Source organism: Chiloscyllium plagiosum, chromosome 3 (genome assembly GCF_004010195.1).
Source record: "Chiloscyllium plagiosum isolate BGI_BamShark_2017 chromosome 3, ASM401019v2, whole genome shotgun sequence".
Taxonomy (NCBI): domain Eukaryota; kingdom Metazoa; phylum Chordata; class Chondrichthyes; order Orectolobiformes; family Hemiscylliidae; genus Chiloscyllium; species Chiloscyllium plagiosum.
In genome coordinates, this window is record NC_057712.1 from 72,779,551 (window position 1) to 72,800,451 (window position 20,901).

At 40.5% G+C, this 20,901-nt stretch overlaps 1 protein-coding gene across 1 annotated transcript in view; it reads left to right on the forward strand.

The window, feature by feature from the left end:
* The window catches only part of man1a1 (mannosidase, alpha, class 1A, member 1), a 460,574-nt gene that overhangs the window by 403,346 nt on the left and 36,327 nt on the right, over nt 1-20,901 (forward strand). Inside the window, exons 6-7 of the mRNA XM_043684356.1 lie at nt 6,582-6,705; nt 11,138-11,231. Coding sequence (XP_043540291.1) covers nt 6,582-6,705; nt 11,138-11,231 — 218 coding nt within the window. The remainder of the gene's footprint in view (nt 1-6,581; nt 6,706-11,137; nt 11,232-20,901) is intronic.

The window sequence follows — 20,901 nt, forward strand, 5'->3', positions numbered from 1 at the left end:
TGGTGAATGTATCAACTGTCTATAGTTGTTCTTCAGCAAACTATTCCAACTAAATTTGAATGCCGACATTGTTTCTGGCTGGTTTCAAATTAGAGATTCTGTCAACTCTTACTACTTTACTACTTCTCGATCATATAATTTTTGGAACTTAATCATGTTTTCAACAAGCAACCATATTTGACATTATAAATAGGTTGTTCTCAATGCAAATATGAGCATTTTAGCTCTTAATTTCAGTACATTTTTATGCTAAGTTAGTGGAGTTGCAATTAATTCATCAGAAATTGGACAGCAACCTTTTCTTCTGAATTATGAAAAAAAATGAACTGAATGAAGACAGCAACTTATTATGCCTCACAAGACATCCCTGAAGAAAATCATATCTAATTATTTCCATTTTCTAGGTCAATCGCTGTAGCTAAATGCAACTTATTTCATCACTGCAAAACCCCATGAACACCAAATTGAATGGATGGGTAGTCAATCTGCTTTTGGTACTACTTAAGCAAATGATTATGACCTTGACATTGGGAGGATTCTTTGTCCTCTCTTAATGCCATGGGGATGTAAAACAAACTACGCAAACTAGCAGAGAGGCAGGTGCAGCTGTGGTTTAATGTCTTATTCGAAGAATGCTGCTTCCAGTAATAGAACACTGCATTGAAGTATCAGCCTATATTACGTGCAAAGGCTCCTTGATTCTACAAGCTTCTGTGTTAGCAGTAAACATATTGGATCAGGTTCACAAGTTAAGATTAAACTGTTTTCCATTTTAAGAAGTAAGAATTTAATCAACTATTAATTATAACATATATCTCTTGAGTTTATACATCAGTTCTATCAGTCAAGTTGGCGTTCACTCAGCTTAGTTGCTGTATGAGGTGGGTTTCTCAAACAATAACCTGTAATTGAAAATGCTGCAAGTCGTCATAACCAAAGTAAACCAGTATGTATGAGATTCATTAATCTTATCAATACAACTTGTTGAATGAGGTCAAAAAGCAGTAACTAGTCATTTCATTATAGACTATAAAAATGTACTGTACTTCTGAATCAAAATACTTCTGTTGTCTCAAGTGAAGAACACTCTCATCTGTGTCTGCATAGCATTGTCTTATAATATGAACTCAAATGTTTTAACTGTTTTTGGCATGTCCCAGCCTGGCTCGACATCAACAGGCTTGTGTCTATTAAGTGACAAATAGCTATAATCTTGATAGTCTGTAACCTTACACTACATGGCAACATTAATCACACCAAAATAAGATGCAAACAGCTAATTGAACTGATTCTGCCTGAAATAGCCATGCTCTGGCTATTCGCTGTGCTCGTCAGGCCCATACCTATGTGGTTGTTTCTTAATTTCCCTCTGAATTGTTTTAGCAAGCTATTGAGTAGTATCAACTGATAAAATGTCTCAAAAAAGAAATGAAACTTGATGGCTAACCCAATATCAGTCTAGATACCAGAAATGACAGTGGTAATCTCAGCCCTATTGTTTCTGGGAAGTCCAATTCATCAACATCTATGCTCATAGAATCATACTTCACACACTGTCCCAGGAGCAACAACACCATTCTTAACAGGTATTGTTCCGCCAGGAGGACAGACCCGATAAAGTGGTATATAGTGGTTTGAAAGAATTAATATAAGAATCCTCGATATAGGGGTGGTGATGGATTATCATAGCCAGCATGCCTTGTACCATTATAGTTTGTTCTACTTAAGTTTATCACTGTTGTCTCAGAATAACCTATATCACTCTCCACCTTAATGAAGAATTCTATCATATTAAAGTCACTCTTTCCCAAGGGACATCACCCAGCTAGGTTGCATTACCCTTGGTTCAATGAAGTGCAGGAGGGTATGCCAGAAGCAGTACTAGGCATAACCTGCATACTAAATGGCATACTAAATGGGATAGACTTCAAACAGATCCATCAGCTCCAGGCTGGACATGAATGAGTTATAGTGGGTCATCATTAGCAGCAGCATGATTATACTCTTCACACCATTTGCAACCTCATGGCCTGACATATCCCCTACTCTACCCTTATCATCAAGCTAGGGGATTACCCTTGGTTCAATGAAGTGCAGGAGGGTATGCCAGAAGCAGTACTAGGCATAACCTGCCATGGCATCTACCCAATTATGTGGAAATTTGAACTGGCAACTGGCACTGGTTTCCTTCCCGAAAAGACTCTTTTATCCCTTCTCTCTCTTCTGCCAGTCAGCCAATTATTTATCCATGCACAGTGGCTCAGTGGTTAGCACTGCTGCCTCACAATGTCATGGACCCAAGTTCAATTCCAACCTCAGTTAACTGTCTGTATGGAGTTTGCACATTTTCCCCACATCTGTGTGGGTTTCCTTAGTGCTCCAGTTTCCTCCTACAGTCTAAAGATGTGGACGTTAGGTGTTTGACCATGGGAATGCAGGGTTACAAGGATGGAGTGGTTCTGGGTGGGATGCTGTTTGGAGGATTGATGTGGACCCGATGAGCTGAAGGGCCTTCTTCCACATTATGGGGGTTCTATGATTCTATGCTGGTACCTTGGCCCAAACACCAAAGACACTTTTGTTATTCAGCAACCTCCTCTGTGGCACTTTGCCAAAGCTTTCGGGAAATCCACATGGATCATGCTCACTGGCTGTCCTTTGTCTAATTTGCTCATTACCTCTTCAAGGATTTCTAACAGATTTTTTAGGCATTACCTCATCTTGACGAATTGGGACTCTGCCCTATTTTACTATACACATCCAAGTGTTCCACAATCTCAGACTTGATAATGGACTCTCAAATTTTATCAACAACAAATGTCAGGATAACTGGATTGTAATTTCCTGTCTTCTGCCTCCTTAAACAAGAGTATTATGTGAACCATTTTTGAGTCCTGTGGGATCCTCCCAGATTCCAGTGATTCCTGAAAGATCACCACCAATGCCTCAGGCAATCTCCTTCAGCATCCTAGGGTGTAGTCCACCTGGTCTGGGAGATCTATCCACCTTCAGATCTTTCAGCATCCCCAACAGCTCCTTAGTGATGGCCACTACTCTGCCCCCTGACTCTCTCGAAGTTCTGGTATGCTACTGGTGTCTTCCAATGTAAAGACTGTTGCAAAGTACCTATTCAGTTCCTCTGCCCTTTATTTATACCCCTTCTCCAGCTTCATTTCCCAGTTGTCCAATGTCCACTGTTGCCCCTCTTACATTTTATGTATCTTGAAAAAACTCTTGCAATCTTCTTTTATATTACTAGCTAGCTTTCCCTCATATTTCATCTTTCCCTTCCTTTGTTGCTTTCTTAGTTGTATGCTGCTGATTTTGTAAAGGCTTCCCAGTTCTCATGGTCCCCACTAATCTTCACCAGGTTCTGTGCTTTTTTCTTTTCCTTTTATGCTGTCTCTGACTTGCCTTGTTAGCCTTGGTTGCCCCATCCTCTCCTTAGTACTTTCTTCTTCCTTGGGATGAATTTCTGCTGTGCCTCCCAAATTATCCCCAGGAAATCCTGCCAATGCTGCTCCACCATATTTCCTGCTGGGTTCTCCTTCCAACCAACTGTTGCCAGCTTCTCCCCTCAAACTGCCAGGTGAGTTCTATCATATTGTGGTCACTGGCCCCTAGGGGTTCCTTCACCTTAAGGTCCCTAAATTATGTCTACCTCATTACACAACACCAAATCCAGACTTGGGCTCTATCACAAGCTGCTACAAAAAAGCCATTTCATAGACTTTCCATAATTCTTTTTCTTGAGGTCTGCTCCCGACCTGATTTTTCCAGTCCAACTGCATATTGAAGTCCCCCTTGGTTATTGTAATTGTGCCTTTCTTGCATGCCTTTTCTATCTCTTGATTTACTTTCTTCCCCACAACATTGCTACTGCTCGGGAGCTTCCCGTCAGGGTCCTTTTTTTCATTTTACGGTTCCTCAACTGTATCCACATGCTGATTTACAACATCTGACCCTGTATCGCTCCTTGCTATAAGACAATGTCACCCCTTCTGCCCATCTGCCTATCCTTTCAATAGGATACGTATCCTAAACCTATTTAGTTCCCAGCTGTCACATCTCTGTGATGCCCACAATATTGTAGCCACCAATTTGAATCAGTGCTATAAATTCATTTACCTTGTTTCGTATATTTTGCGCATTTAAGTACAATACCTCAGACCTGCTTTGACCACCCCTCCTCTTATAGTTATCCCCTTATCTGCTGTATTTGACATTGGATTCCTGACCCTTTCCATGCCATCTGTCCTACTCCTCTGGAACGTTAATAACCTTTTCTGAGTGTGACCCATCCTTTAACTAGTTCAAAGTAATTGTGACCATCTTGTGTGTTAGGAAGGATACAGGTAGAGCCTGTCCCAACAGTGCTATTCCTTTCTGTCCCAATACTGATACTAGTGCCAAGATTTGGAGCCCCTTTTTCCTATACCACTTCTTTATTTCCCTAATTTTCTTATCTCTCCACCAATTTGGACGTGGCTCAGATGGTAGTGCAGATATTAAAACCCTTAATGTCCTTTTTTTGATTGTGCTCCAAATTCCTGATATTCCCCAAACAGGATGCCTTGCCTACTCTTGTCTTAACATGGACTGCAATAAATGGATCCTCCCCCACCCACTCCAATATCCTCTCAAGCTGGCTCGAGATGTCCCGGACCTTGTCACCAGGCAGATAATACTGCATGCAGGTCTCTCAAACCTGGTCACAAAGAATACTATCTGTATCTTTAATCATAGAATCTAGACTGACTAGCCATATAAATGCTGTGGCTATAACAGCAGGTCAGAGGTGAGGAATCCTGCAGTGAGAAACTCACCTTCTGACTCCCCAAACTCTGTACATCAACTACAAGGTGCAAATAAGGAGTTAAATGGAATACTGTCCACTTGCCTGAATGAATGTGGCTCCAAGAACACTCAAGAAACTTGATACCATTCAGGACAATGCAACCTGCTTGATAGGCCCCGAATCCAAAAACCTTCATTCTGTCCACGTGTGTGCTCAGCAGCAGCTATATGCACCATCTACAAGATGCACTGCTGAAATTCATCAAGGCTTTAGCTTCCAAGCTCCTGACTTCAGTGACCTGGAAGGACTAGGGCAACAGATACATGGGAACACCACCACCTGCAAGTTCTTGTCAAAGCCACCATCCTGACTTGGAAATATATTGTTGTTCCTTCAGTGTTATTGTGTCAAAATCCTAGAACACCTTGCTTAATAGCATTATGGGTCTACATACACCAAGTGGACTGCAGTGAAAGAAGAAAGCAGCTTACCACCACTTTCTCAAGAGCAACTAGGGATGTGCAATAAATGTTGGCCCAGCCAGGAATGCCTACATCCTATATTTTTAAATTATTTTAAGGAATATCAAAGACAATTTAAAAAAGGCTACCTGAGCAGTACACTTGTAGGAGAATGTATCATAATATAAAATACATGAAGGATCTTTTTTATTGCATTTAACAGATAGCCTGTGTCATCTGATAAGAGGATTTAGATTTTAATCAAGTAAAGCCCTTAGGCTAAATGTTGTGGTAGAAGGCTGAAATGTAATGCTGCTAAACTGTGATAAACCTAATGACTGAAAGAAAAGTTTTGTTCTTTTAGTCACAAGTATATGATCTGGAATATCCATATACCGATGACAAATTATAAGACTCAATAAATATTCAAACAGATCTTAATTAGATGGCTTATACGTTGGGTAGAATGTGTGCGGAAATCCTGCTTGTGGCTGCCAAGGTAGATTTTGGTTAATGAAGTGTGATGCCAATTTTAATACACTGCAGGAGTTTAAATTGGAAAAGAATGTCTGTTCTTTAGGAAGAGATTTTTAACTTATCTGCATAGTGACTAGCAATGTGAGGCAAGTGGCAATATGAGGACACCATTATTCTTTCACTTCTAAGTATTTGCTTTCATCACTTCAGTTAGGAGGAAAGCTAATTTCTTTGTGTTCTTAAGCTAATTACTGCTCCCTCCCTGAATCAAAACGACAACCAGACGATTGATCTACTTGACCAGTAAATATAGTTTCTAGTTAAACCTTCACCTTTACTGTTTGCTTAAGGAAACCCCTCATCTAAGCTTTTCAACATAACTCTTTCTAGTAAACTCTACCTGTTTTATATTAGGCGCATGAATTGACTGTACCTGGAACATTTCCAGTATGCAGTAAGGAAGCTGTTCTGCTTCATAAATGTCTGAATATATTACAATAAACTAAATTTTATGCCTAGGTACAACAAGATGGATTTCAGGATGACTCCGTTTTTAAATTCCATGTCTGAGACATTCTAACATGCCCACACTTTTTATTAGATGAAATTTATAGACCGTACATGGTTGTTTTAAAATGTAGATAATTACAAGCATTGCTTTTAACACTAAAACTAATTAGTTCAGTTTTACTAGACACATTGGAAATTGCACTTTATTCTTCACATATTTTCCCGACCATTTTAATATTTGATCCATCTACTTTGAATACTTTTGTATGTCACAGAAAATAATTGATATGTTTCTGACAACTTTACTACATTCTGCATTGAATATGCCTTTACAGTGGAATTGGTCGAAACTGGCCTTGGGCCTCTGGAGGTAGCAGTATCTTGGCTGAATTTGGTACCTTGCATCTCGAATTCATACATTTAAGTCAACTGTCTGGAAATCCAGTGTTTGCAGAAAAGGTCAGTTCCCATAGTGTAACTTTTTTAAATTTCTTACCAAAGTATAGAATAATATGCTGAATAGTTAATGCCTAAACCTTTCTAAATGTTGAATAGTTTCAAACACCTCCTTCTACTAATGGTCTTGGAGGATTAGTATGTACTAATTTATAAAGTGGATGTCCTGCATGACTGAGCACAACCAGCCCCACCAAGCTAATGTTAATGAACTCTCAGGTGAGTTGCCCTTTTTCTCTTCTATATTTCATTTTGAAAGAGTCCAGCATTTGGCACAATGATCTTAGCACAACCAAGTTCATAAATTGGAGAGAATAGTGTAAGTGTTTTAATAATTTGAGAATAGTACAGAACTTAAACATTGTGGAAAAAAAACCAAGAAGCAACACTTTTTGTCCAGCACTCATCAGGACCAAGACGCAAAAAACACATTTGGGAAAAGGGATGCCTACTTAGACAATATGGGAGTAGGTTGAGCTAACATTGACATCGAGAAGCTTCAAGAATAGTTAGCTATCAATTTTGATTCTCACACCAGGCAGGTACTTTCTGGTCAGGGTGCTGCCAAGGGAAAGCGCAAAAATTGGCCATCTCCATGATCTTTTTGTTTCAATGAAAACTGTGAAGTGCATGTACAAATTCCTTTTGCCTACATACATTAATTCACAGAATCCTATGTTATGTAATTTCTAGTGTACACAAATGCATCACAGCACAAACTGGTTGATCTTAAATTGGTTTCTGGTGTAATTCTTAGAATCGTCTGGATTATTTAACATAATATCCATTGGCAGAATCACCCATAATTGTGGACTTAGAAACACAGGCTATTTGATCACACTTGATATGGAGTGCACTGCAGATATGAAATCGGAAATGTTGTTTGTCAAGCCATTCAGGCACCTCTAATTTGCTTCAATCTAGGCACCTCTCACGCTTGTAAATTCCAGTGGAAACAATCCTAAGCTACCTATTCCAATAAGAATAAACTAATTTATTCCAGGTATTAATCTAATAAATCTCTCCTGAACTGTCTCCAATGCATTTACATCTATCCTTAAATAAGGAGACCAAAAGTGGACACAATATTCAACGTATGGCCTCACCATTGCCCTGTTATAACTGAATCGTAACATCTTCACTTTTAATGAAGAATGGCCTTCCCCTTATAATGAAGGGTGGCCTTCCATTGGCTTTCCTGATTATATGTTTATTTGCATATTAATTGTTTGGAAATCACACACAAGAGCACCTAAGTGCTTCTGGATTTTGTATTTTCGCAGTCATTATCTATTTAAGCAATAGTCTACTTTTTCAGTTTCCTGCCAAAATGAACAACTTTGCATTTTGCTCCATCTGCCAGATTTTTGCTGACTTACTCAATCCATCTGCAACCTCCTTATGTCTTCTTTGTGACATACTTTCCTATCTATTTTGTTTTGGCATCAAATGTAGCTACCACATCTTCATTCCCCTCATCTACATCATTGATGTCAATTGAAAAAGATTAAGATTGTAATGTAGAACCCCAACAGTTATCTCATCCTGTCAATCATACAAAGAGTAATGTATGCATACTCTCACATCTTTCAGAGCCAATCCTCAATCTATGTTAATTTGTTACCTCAACCATGGCTTTTTTCTTTTCAGAATAACCTTTGATGGGGCACTTTATCAAATGTTTCCTGGTAATCCAAGTGCAGTACATTTATTGGCCCCCATTTATCCATAGCATGTTACTCCTTCATAGATGTCTAATAAATTTCTTAACCTTCACAAAACAATGCTAATCCTCCCAATTATCTTAAGTTTCTCCTACAGCACAGCTATAACCTTCTTACTAATTAATTCTGACACCTTCTTCATAGACATCAAGCTCACCAGCCAGTAGTGTCCTGGAAACTTGTCAGCCTACAGCTTTCTCTGTTTGCTTCTTACCACTAGCCTTGTTATTGCAGTTTCACTGAATTCCTTCCTTCCTTTCCACCTCCTAATTTACACCGATTACTAGAAAATTATTTTGTGGTCTTTATAGTTTGGTCAGAAGTAAAATATTTCTTCTTTTCATCCACCACTCCCTTATTGTGTACTATCAACTTCCCATTCTCACTCTTTAGAGGATCAACACTCACTTTGTGATTTTCCTTCTTCAGTATCTATAGAAACATTTGCTGCTCCCTTTTACACTTGTAGTCAGCTTCCTCTCATACTCTAATTTTTTTGTCCAGATTAACCTTTCAGTTATTCTCTGCCGTTTTTTTTTCTTCTGATAATCATCTGATCTGCCACTCATTTTGTATGGTGAAATGCTTTTTCCTTAGGTTTTCCTTAAGGTATTTTCGCTAACTTCTTTAGAGGATCCTTCCTTTGGAGCTTTTCTCTATGTTAGGGCTATTCCTATTCTGAGTACTCTGAAATGTCCATGCTTCGACCAGTTTATATACTAAAAATATTTTACCCAAGCAGTCTTGTTGGTAAGGCAGATAAAGGGGCACAATTTTGTTTGCAGTACAACTCATTCCTATTAGCAAAATATTCCTTACTAAAAACAGTGTGAACATTTCCCAAATTCCCACAGTATTTACTCTTTATCTAGTGCAATCAATCTAAGGATAATACTCACAATGATCCATGTATCTGAGCTGGGCCATTAGAGTCTCCATCCTCTCCAACGTAGAGCTGTCTCTTTTCTACGAAGGTGGGTCTGGAAGGTCAGGGCAAATCTTCTCCTGGGTCTTCTTGGATTGCCGCAATGTTATGCTGCAAGTCTTGCTGTGAGTGTTTGCTAAGAGGGTGGATTCCAGTTGTGTGTTTGCAATGTGGAGACCACGTTATGAGCAGCGAATACAGTAGGCTATATTGAGTGAATTGTAGGTAAATCACTGCTTCAAATGGAAGACTTGTTGGGTGCTTTGGATAGTGAGGGCCTTAGAATGTTTTCTGCTCTGCATTGGGGAGATGAAGTTAAAAATCACACAGCACCAGGTTATAGTCCGACAGGTTTATTTGGAAGTACAAGCATTTGGAGCACAGCCCCTTCGCCAGGGAGCTAATGGAGGAGCAGTGCTCCGAAAGCACGTACTTCCAAATAAACCTGGTGGACTGTAACCTGGTGTTGTGTGATTTTTAACTTGTCCACCTCAGTCCAATACCAGCACATCCATGTCTTGGGGAGACAAAACGTAGACTGGACAACTGTTTTGGAGAGCACCTTCGTTCTATCTGCAAGAATGACCCTGAGCTTCCAGTTGCCTGTCACTTCAACACAGTGCCATGTTCCCTCGCCAGCAACTCTGTTTCTGGCTTGCTGCTGTACTTCAGGAAGTTTAGCGCAAAGTGGAAGAACAACACCTCATTTTGCACCTGGGGATTCTGCAGCGTTTTGGGACTCAATATTGAGTTCAACAATTTTAGGGCCTCAGAACCTTCTTCCATGTCCTTAGCCCAAACCCCCCACACACTAGGTCGTGTCATCACATGGGCTGCTGCCACAAAACAACCCCAATTAGCAGCTATTGATTCCTGCAGACTGACCTTTATCCATTCCTTTGTCTGTCCAGCTGTTGTTCTCTCTCTTTCTGTGGGCTCCATCTTCACCTATCGTTTACAACCCTGTCCCCCACCTGCATCATCAGCTTTTCCGAGCAACAATCAGTTCTGAAGAAGGGTCATTGGACCGGAAACATTAACTGTGCTTTCTCTGCACAGATGCTGCCTGACCTGCTAAGTTTTCCCAGCAATTCTTGTTTGTGTTTCTATTTGTAAAATTAAATCATATTGTGGTCACTGCTATCTTGTGGCACTATACTCTGAAGTCTTGAATTAAGCCTATCGCATTACATAAAACGAAGTCTAATGTAATCTGCTATCTGATTGAATCAGTAACATGCTGCTGAATGAAACAATCTCAAAAATATTTGGTAGACCGACGCCAACAATGATCTGACCAATTAGCAGTTTCTATTCATGCTGTATGACCCGTAACAACTCTACATTCACATCTTTGTCCTGATGAGTGCAATACAAAGAGCTCTAATTTCTTGTCTCCTTTCAACAAAGCTTAAATATAGTAAATCAGGCCACAACACCACCTAAGAACACAATGCCAACCTCAACTGAAAACTTTGCCTTTGAATTACACAGACAAAACATTCTTTTTGACTCATATTTTTGTTTCACAAGTGCAAATTCTCTAATTTTATGTAAAATAAAATAAAAAATTGTTTCAACGGTGCTTGAGGGAACAAAAAGAAGTATTGAGCTGTAATGGGAGGAGAGAGAATATTTGAAATTTATTAAAAGATAAATTAGGTTCTGGAACACTGCCTTTTAATTTTTTTCAGTTTAGTTTTCAAGTTGAATCTGTTTTTATTGTTCATAGGTAATTCTATCAATTTAGAAGTGCAAAATGCAATAATTCCTCCTTTTTTGACAGATGATGAACATTCGGAAAGTTTTGAATCGTTTGGATAAACCACAAGGACTGTATCCAAATTACTTGAACCCCAACAGTGGTCAGTGGGGTCAACGTAAGTATACACGTTTGAAGTCTATTTTTTTCCAAAAGCAATGGAAGTACATGTGCCTAGCCTATTTCCTCTTCTACAAGGTTTATTCACTCAGGTCACTTCTTTTTAATCTTACGCTGCAATTTTATTCTATTGAACTACCAGAGGTAACTGGTCTTTCACCATTTAAAAAGATTCTTCTGTTGGATTTCCTACATGTTGCTAGCTTACTGTTATGTATTGTTCACCTGTGGATTCATTCAGGTCATGTGGCTTTGGACAATAATATTCCCCAGCTCCCCGATGTTGTCAGTATTCAATGCTTCTACTCAGGTTCAAATATTGCAGGCCTTCCGTTAAATGTATTATAGTAATGATTGGCACATTTGTGTTGCGACTCTGAGAATTGATTTCCAATGTTGTCCAGTGTTCTCTGTCTTCATGAATATTCAAAACTCTGAAAAGGTGATGTCAGCAAAAATGTAGAATCAATCAATACTACATAAAAACAGCATGGTCATCTTCCTCACTGATGGCAGTGTAAAGCAAAGTACTGAGGAATGGTCAGAACAGTCATGTTAAAAACTCTTCCAAAGTCACTGGATGATCAAGAAGTTGCTTTATGCTGAGCTCCTCCTACCACTTATCCTGATCTTTAATTCTTGAAGCAATCTGTCACTGCAGAACAAATTACAATATTAGTGTCAGACTATTCTTTTTGACTCATGAATCAACTGTTACCTCAGTAGGTTATTAACAGCCTTCGATTGTCACATGACCCCAGTTAAAGCCCACAGAGCACCATTTAGAGCAAGAAGTGGACCTCATCTTTGAAGACATCCCAATTCTTTGCTCAGAACAATACTTGTTCTCAAAGGTATACTTTCAACAATAACAAATGTACTTTTCTATAGTGCCTTTAGTGTAGCAAAATACTGCAATTGAGATATTGGGGCGCAAGTACTTCTGCATTAGTCAGGATATTTAGTCATGGATGAAAAATTGTCTGCTTTGGTATAATAAATTTACACATTCATTGAACAAAATTGCTGATCTTTTCTAGATTCTTGCTGTTTTGAATATAGTTCATTTACAGTACACAAGGCTCGAGTTCAGTTGTATCCTTTTTTGTAATCTTCCTCCTCCTTTCTCTGCTCCCACCTCTACCTTAAAGTTTCTAATTACATGTTTGCTTTTATGTTGGCATGGTTCAACTGATGCTACTTTCCCTTCAAAAGAGCTGAGGTTTTATACAAGGATGAGTTTTTCATGTACTGAGAACTTGGGGTGAAATGGTGAGGAAACCATATGTTTGCATGACTTCTGTATAGTAGCAGACATTTTAAAACTAGGCAAAAAAATAGTGAGACACTTCAAATATAGTCCTTTGCAATTGTACTTCAAATGAGTGCGTTTGAAAGGAAGTACTAAATGTAGGTAATCTAACGCTGAGTCTTTAAAAAAAATGTATTTGCATTTTATTTGGCAATTATGGTGTTTCATTTGGCGATTGATTATGTTGCTGGTTGAGCTGAATTTCATGAGTGGAGAGGCTTTCTTAAAATTCTAGTTCAATGCGTCATGTCCTCATTTCTATAAAATGAATTGATAAACAGTATTTCATGTCTAAAATGTTAGAACTAATTTGCAAACCCACCAAATCTTTAGAATTTTGTTTTAAATCATCTTTGGACTGTGACCTTGGAAGAAGAACTAGTTATAAATTAATTGCAGGATGACTTAGCATTATTCAGACATTGTGCCAGCAAAGCAATTCTATAACTAGAATGATTTGTTGCTTTAAGGTCAATGTTTTCCCATTTAACATAAAACCTGTCCTGCTCAATTAATAAAATTTATCCTTCCCCTGTGTTTGCTCCCATGTTGAAGTTTTATGTCCAAGTGCAGCTATAGTGGTCTTAAAACCCTCCAGGACCACTTGCAGGCAATGTACCCGACCCCAAAAATGTTATCCTTTTCCCTCTTGGTTTCATTAATGGTTTCATTAAACCTAATTTCTATCTTATATTGAGACATGATAGTGTTTACAGGACATTTCACTGCTAGGTCACAATCAGGAGGTGTCATTCTCTCTCTGGTCTCCACCTTCACCTATTCACTCATAGTGGTGAAGTCCTGCCTTCACATTGAGAATACCCTCCATCGTGTTGTGTGACACCATCACCGTGCTAAATTGGATAGACTTCGAACAGGTCTAGCAACTCAAGACTGGGCATCCATGAGGTGCTGTGGACTATCAACAGCAACAGAACTGTACTCCAGCACAATCTCTGTCCTCATGGCCTGGCATCTCCCCCACTCAATCATTATCATCAAATCAGGAGATCGACCCAGGTTCAGTGGAGAGTACAAGAGGGCATGCCAGGATCAGTACCAGACATACCAGAAGATGAGGTGTCAACCTAGTGAAGCGACCAAACAGGATTACTTGCATACCAAATAGCATAAGTAGCAGGTGATCAACAGAGTTAAGCAATCCCACAACTGACTGATCAGATCTGAGCTCTGTAGTCCTGCCACTTCCAGTCGTGAATGGTGGTGACAATTAAAAAGCTCACTGGAGGAGGAGGCTCCACGAATATCTCCACCCTCAATTACGCAAGTGCTGACCACATCAGTGCAAAAGAGAAGGCTGAAGCTTTTGCAGCAGTCGTGTATCAGAGGTGTCGAGCGGATGATCCATCGCAGCCTCCTCACGTGGTCCCCAGTATTACAGATACTAGTCTTCAGCCAATTCGATTCACTCCATATGATATCAAGAAACGGTTGGAGATACTGAATACTGCAAAGGCTCGGGGCCCTGACAACCCTCCAGCAATAGCACCGAAGATATGCGCTCCAGAACTTGCTGCTCCCCTAGCCAACACAGTTACAACATTGATATCTAACTGACAATGTGGAAATTGCCCCAGCATATCTTGTACATAAAAAACAGGACAAATCTAACCAGAGCTGAAAATGTGTTGCTGGAAAAGCGCAGCAGGTCAGGCAGCATCCAAGGAGCAGGAGAATCGACGTTTCGGGCATAAGCCCTTCTTCAGGCTTCAGATTCCTGAAGAAGGGCTTATGCCCGAAACGTCGATTCTCCTGCTCCTTGGATGCTGCCTGACCTGCTGCGCTTTTCCAGCAACACATTTTCAGCTCTGATCTCCAGCATCTGCAGTCCTCACTTTCTCCACAAATCTAACCAGGCCAATTATCAGCCCATCAGTCTATTATCGATCATCAGTAAAGTGATGGACGTTGTCATCAACAGTCCTATCAACCTGCTCAGTAATAAACTGCTCACTGACGCCCAGTTTGGATTCTGCCAGGGCCACTCAGATCCTGACCTCTTTACAACCTTGATTCAAACATGGTCAAAAGAGCTGAATTCCAGAGGTGAGGTGAGAGTGACAGCCCTTGACTTCAACGATGCATTCAACCAAGTGTGGAATCGAGGAGCCCTGGCAAAACTGAAATTAATGGGCATCAGGGGCAAACTGTCCGCTGGTTGATGTTATACCTGGCACATAGGAAGATGATTGTGGTTATTGGAGTTCAGCTCAACTCTAAGACATCTCTGCAGGAGTTCCTCAGGGTAGTGTCCTAGGCCCAACCACCTTCAGCTGTTTCATCAATGACATTCCCGCCATCATAAGATCAGTAGTGGGGAAGTTTGCTGATTACTGCAGAATGTTCAGCACCATTCGCAACTCCTCAGACACCGAAACAGTCCATGTCCAATTGCAACAAGATCTGGACAACAGCTTGGGCTGACAAGTGGCAAGTAACATTTGCGTCATGCAAATGCCAGGCAATGACCATCATAATAAGAGACGATCTAACCACAGCCCCTTGACATTCAACGGTGTCACCATCACTGAATCCCACACTATCAACATACTGGGGTTTATAATTGATCAGAAACTCACTGGACTCACCACATAAACACAGTGGCTACAAGAGCAGGTCAGAGGCTGGTAGCACTGCGACGAGTAACTCACCTCCTGACTCCTCAAAATCTGTCCATCATCTACAAGGCACAAGTCAGGTGTGTGATGAAATACTCCCCTCTTGCCTGGATGAGTCAGCTCCAACAACACTCCAGAAGCTTGACACCATCCAAGACAAAGCAGCCAACTCGATTGGCACTGCATCCACAAGTTGTGTAGGTAACCAGTAGGCAGTCAATGCAGACAGTCAATCCATATAATATTTTGTAAATTCACTTTGGATTTAAAATTAGTCTGAGTCAAAATTGATATACAGACAGACTCTGACCTCACACCTTTAATACATGGTCTAAGCTGTCACCATTTTTTAATAAAACCTTAATTTATCTTGAGAATGTGACTTAAAAGAAGTTCTGGGGTTTGCATATTAATGAACCGAAACCTGTAACCCGTTCTAAAACATGAAAGACTTAACAACAATCAAGCTTTGCTAAATATATCATTTTACTTGCAAGACACTGTAAACTTTTGCCATAAATTCTGTGTCTTGTGCTTTTCTTGCTGCACAACCACTTCAAGAAGGAGTGGCACTCCAAAAGCTGATGCTTCCAAATAAACCTGGACTATAACCTGGTGTTGTGATTTTTAACTTTGTTTAGTAGAGCATACAGAACATCACTTTAGTTCACTGCTGCCTGTGACTTGACATCTACCTGTAGGCCTTTCACCAGTCCACCTGCTGTTGCTCTGCTCAGTTTTTCCAGGGTCACCTTGCCCTGAGTTGTCATCCAGTATCACACTCAGAACAAAAATTTGACATCCAAGCAGTTTTTAAAGTTCACATTCACCCGAATGCGTGTGGAAGAGCAAACAACCACAAGACACCATACTAGTAAGGGACAGAACGGTAAAATGACAGGCACTGGGGCAGGTTCAGATGGAGATCCCACACCTGCACACTAACACAGGACTCTCAATACCTCAGAGGACTTTGCAATAAAAGAAGTACACCACTTCTGGTGTACAGTTCACGGCAGTCAGTTGCACACAGCTGGGCTCAATAAACAGTGAGTGAGATGAATAATCAGCTAGGTTTTGGTTTAGTTTTGATTATGTTAATGAGAAGGGGATATTGTTCAGTGTGACACAAGATCTCCCTATTCGTTGACTAGTGTATTTGATGTACATTGGATAGTGTCTCATTCAAAAGTTTGCACTTCCAACAACGTAGAGAAAAATAACAGACTACAGTGACCACATAAATGATAATGTTCAAGAATTATTAGCAGGCAGCGGTCTCATCAAGAGCTTTAGCTAATAGCCATAAATCACTGTGGGTCCTGAGGTTATCTAACATCAAAGGAGCAGGAGAATTGACGTTTTGGGCATAAGCCCTTCTTATGCCCAAAACGTCGATTCTCCTGCTCCTTACATGCTGCCTGACCTGCTGCACTTTTCCAGCAACACATTTTTCAGCTCTGATCTCCAGCATCTGCAGTCCTCACATTCTCCTGAGGTTATCTAAGCCCATTATTCAGATTAGTATATATTTGTTACTCTGCATACAATATTGCTCAACAATGTTTTAACCTTTGCTTTTGTTATCCTTATTTTTGAAAGGGTTCAATGTTAACAGTCTTGTGACTGTGCATTACTATTCCCACAAAATGAATGTTGAGTGAAAAATTACTTTGAAATCCTGCCTTTCTGTAGGTATTGCAAAATGAAATGTCAGTATTGATTTTGGCATATCTCAGTCATTTCTAGTCTGTTTTGAGATTGAATAACATTCAAAATCAATAAAATGATTCCACAGTAGTGATTTGAGTGCAATAATGGAAGCAGGTGTCTGTGTCCTTATCTGAAAACTTACACCATGCTGGACTTTCACCGAGAATAATCTTAGTTTCTTCTTGTATCTCTATTTGAACCTGTCCCACTGTCTGTCATTTTGCTATTCTTGTGCAATACTTTTTGTACCTTTTATCTGCTCTCCCTGGTGCAATGACCCTGCAAAATTCTCCAGTATCTAAATCCAACCATTGCAGAGGCGGAGTAGATCATTAGATTAGAAAATTTAAACATAAGTATTCAAAGGAAAACTATAGACCAAGGCAGGAATCTCTTTCCTTGCGAATTTTTGCACAAAAGTTAATTCACTCAGTGGAAACAAAAAGATTGATACATTTTACAATATAGAAACAGATGCTTGAGATCTATGCATCATATGCAGAGAGCTAAACAATCTTCAAGTGAACAGATAAGATCAAAGCTCTGCTGCTTTCTGAGCATCCAACATCGCAGATACCAATCTTCAAGCATTCAATCCACTCGAACCATTGAAAGCCCTGAAAACTGCAAAGTATATGGCTCTGATGACATTACAGAAATAGTATTGAAGACTTGTGCCACAAAACTAACAGCATCTCTCGCCAACCTGTCCCAGTATAGCTACAACAATGGCACCTATCCAGCAGCATCGAACATTGGCCAGATACATCCTACTGACACAAAACAGGCCAAATCCTTCCTAGCCAATTATTGTCACATCAGCGACTTCACAATAATCAACACAGTAATATCCTGATCATTGATACTCAGTTTGTGTTTGACCAAGCCCTATTGGTTCCTGATTTCATTACAACCTTGATAATTCATAAACAAAGTAATTAAACTCAAGATTTGAAATGTGACTGTCTGCCCTTGACATCAGGACAGCATTTGACCAAGTGTCAAAAACTTTAGTCAGTAGGAATTGGAAAAACTGTCCATTGTTTGGAATGAGTCGAGTATGTGATGCTGGAAATGCACAGCAGGTCAGGCAGCTTCCGAGGAGCAGGAAAATTGATGTTTACGGCATAAGCCCTTCGTCAAGCCCCTGATGAAAGGCATCTGCCCAAAATGTCTATTCTCCTGCTTCTTGGATGCTGCCTGATCTGCTGTGCTTTTCCAGCACCACATTCTCAACTCTGATCTCCAGCATCTGCATTCCTCACTTTCTCCCATTGTTTGGAATGATACTTAACATAGAAACGTAGAAGATAGGAACAGGATGAGGTCGTTCAGTCTTTCGAGCCTGCTTCACCATTCATCATTATCATGGCTGACCATTCCTGATGAAGGGCTTTTGCCCGAAATGTCGATTTTCCTGCTTTGATGCTGCATGTCCGGATGTGGAAGGATCAGACTTCCACATCCAACAGAAATTTACCTGTACCTCCACAAATGTCATCTACTATATCCACTGCACCCGAAGTGGTCTCCTGTACGTCAGGGAGACCGGACACCAATTTGTGGATTGTTTCAGAGAACATCTCTGGGACACCCGCACCAACCAACCCCACTGTCTGGTGGCTGAACACTTCAACTCCCCCTCCCATTCTACCAAGGACGTGCAGGTCCTGGGCCTCCTGCATCACCAAACCCTCATCACCCGTCACCTATAGGAAGAACACTTCATCTTCTACCTTGGGACCCTGCAACCACACGGGATCAATGTAGATTTCACCAGTTTCCTCATTTCCCCTCCCCCCACCTTATCCCAGTCCCAAACCTCCAACTTGACATAGCCCTCTTGACCTGTCCATTGTCTTTCCCAATTATCTGCTCCACCCTCCTCTCCGATCTATCACCTTGCCTCCCCCCCCAACCTACAACTACCTATCGCATTTCCAGCTACCTTCCCCCTCCCCCCCCCCCCCCTTCCCATTTATCTCTCAGCACCCCGGCCCACAAGCTTCATTCCTGATGAAGGGCTTATGCCTGAAACATTCTGCACATTCTGCTCATCAGATGCTGCCTGAACTGCTGTGCTTACACTCTCAGCTCTGATCTCCAGTGTCTGTAGTCCTCACTTTCTTCCATATTTTCTCATCAGCCTATTCAGAGATACATCTCTGGAGTAGGTGGGACTTGTAGCCAGGACTTCTGCCTCAGAGGTAGGTACACTACCACTGTGCCACAAATCTTCCTTCCTTTCATCAGGGTAGTGCCCAAAGTCCAACCATCTTCAGCTGTTTCCCTAGTGATCTTTCCACCATCCGAAAGTCACAAGTTCGGGATGATCACTGATGATTGTGAATATTGTGAAACATTCAGCACCCTTTCCAAATTGGATACCGAAGCACTCCATAGTAGTACGTGGACAACATTCGGGTTTGATCAAATAAGTGGCAAGTAACAACTCCAATGTATAAGTGCCATTTAATGACAATCTCCAGCAAGAATGAATCTATTCCTCTCCCTTCAGAATTCAATGGCATTACTGAATCCCTCATTATCAACGTCTTGGTGGATTCTGTTCCTTTTGACCAGAAACTGAATTGGGCCAGCTGAACTGTAACAGGCATAGGTCATGAACTGCGCAGTGTGTAACTCGTACCTAACTCCTCAATGCTAAACAGTCATATACAAGGCACCAGACAGAATTATGATAAGAGCTTTATCCACTTGTCTGGATGAAATCAGCTACAACACTCAATTACAATGTTATCCAGATTACAACCAGCATGCTTGGTTTACATGGCATCCATCAACTAAAAGATTCACCCCCTCCATCACTGATGCACAGTGGTGCCAGTATGTAAAAATATAAAGTTTTGCTGCAGCAACTCACCAAGATTCTTTTGACGATACCTTCTAAACCCATGACCTATATCACCTAACAAGGTATCAGCTGCAAGATCCCCTCCAAGTCTCTCACTATCCTAAGTTGAAACTACACCACTATGTGGTACCTGCACCATATTGCTAGGTGTATTATTGACCAGGCATCTCACCTCATCAAGAACAATTAGTAGTGAACAACTCCCACATTCCATGAAAGAATAAAAATAATGAACTCCCTCCCACCCAACTTCATATTATCCTATCTGCAATTGTTCCTTTTTCTGTTTATCTCACTACTACTTAATTACTAATGCCGATCGGTTCGACTGCTGCTTGCTGTGACAAGCTGTACATTATTTCCATTCGAAACCTTTTTTTCACTTTTTCTGGTGGTTTTGTTGGTATGTTATATTTTTAAATGGAAGGCAAAGTCAGAAAGTTAATTAGGATGAAAGCAAAGTTATTTTGATAAAACAAAAATACAAGATTAGCATTAAACTATATGGTTCATGCAAAGCACGTTTTCTTCACTCTCAAAGCTAAGATTTTGTAGGGCAAGTCCAGAGCTTGAATTGACTCTAATGCAAAGTTAAATAGGACTCCATTTCACGTGGTGCTCATCCACTTGGGTGCAGTCTGCTTTTGAGCACAAGATTAAACGTAGAATGTATCTTCTTGACTGGTGACATACAACATTCAGGAACAGGTTATAAGAATTGATGAATGGATAGCACTAGGAAGCATGGTGAGTAAATGGCCTGTTTCTATTTTGGAATATTTGTTTATTTCTAAGTATTGGTCTGGTTGAGTGAATATGTCTGAAACTTCACTGGTTTAGGGATGTGAATTTGTTCATGTGAGATTGGCAGGGTGTTGAATGACTTAGGATTAGAATGGTGCTGGAAAAGCACAGCAGGTCAGGTAGCATCCGGGGAGCAGGAAAATTGACGTTTTGGCAAAAGCTCTTCAATAGGAATGAGGCTGGGAGCCTCTGGGGTGGAGAGATAAATAGGCGGGGTTGAGCCTGGGAGAAGGTAGCTGGGAGTGCAATAGGTGGATGGAGGTGGGGATAAAGGTGATAGGTTGGAGAGAAGGGTGGAGCAGATAGGTGGGAAGGGAGATTGACA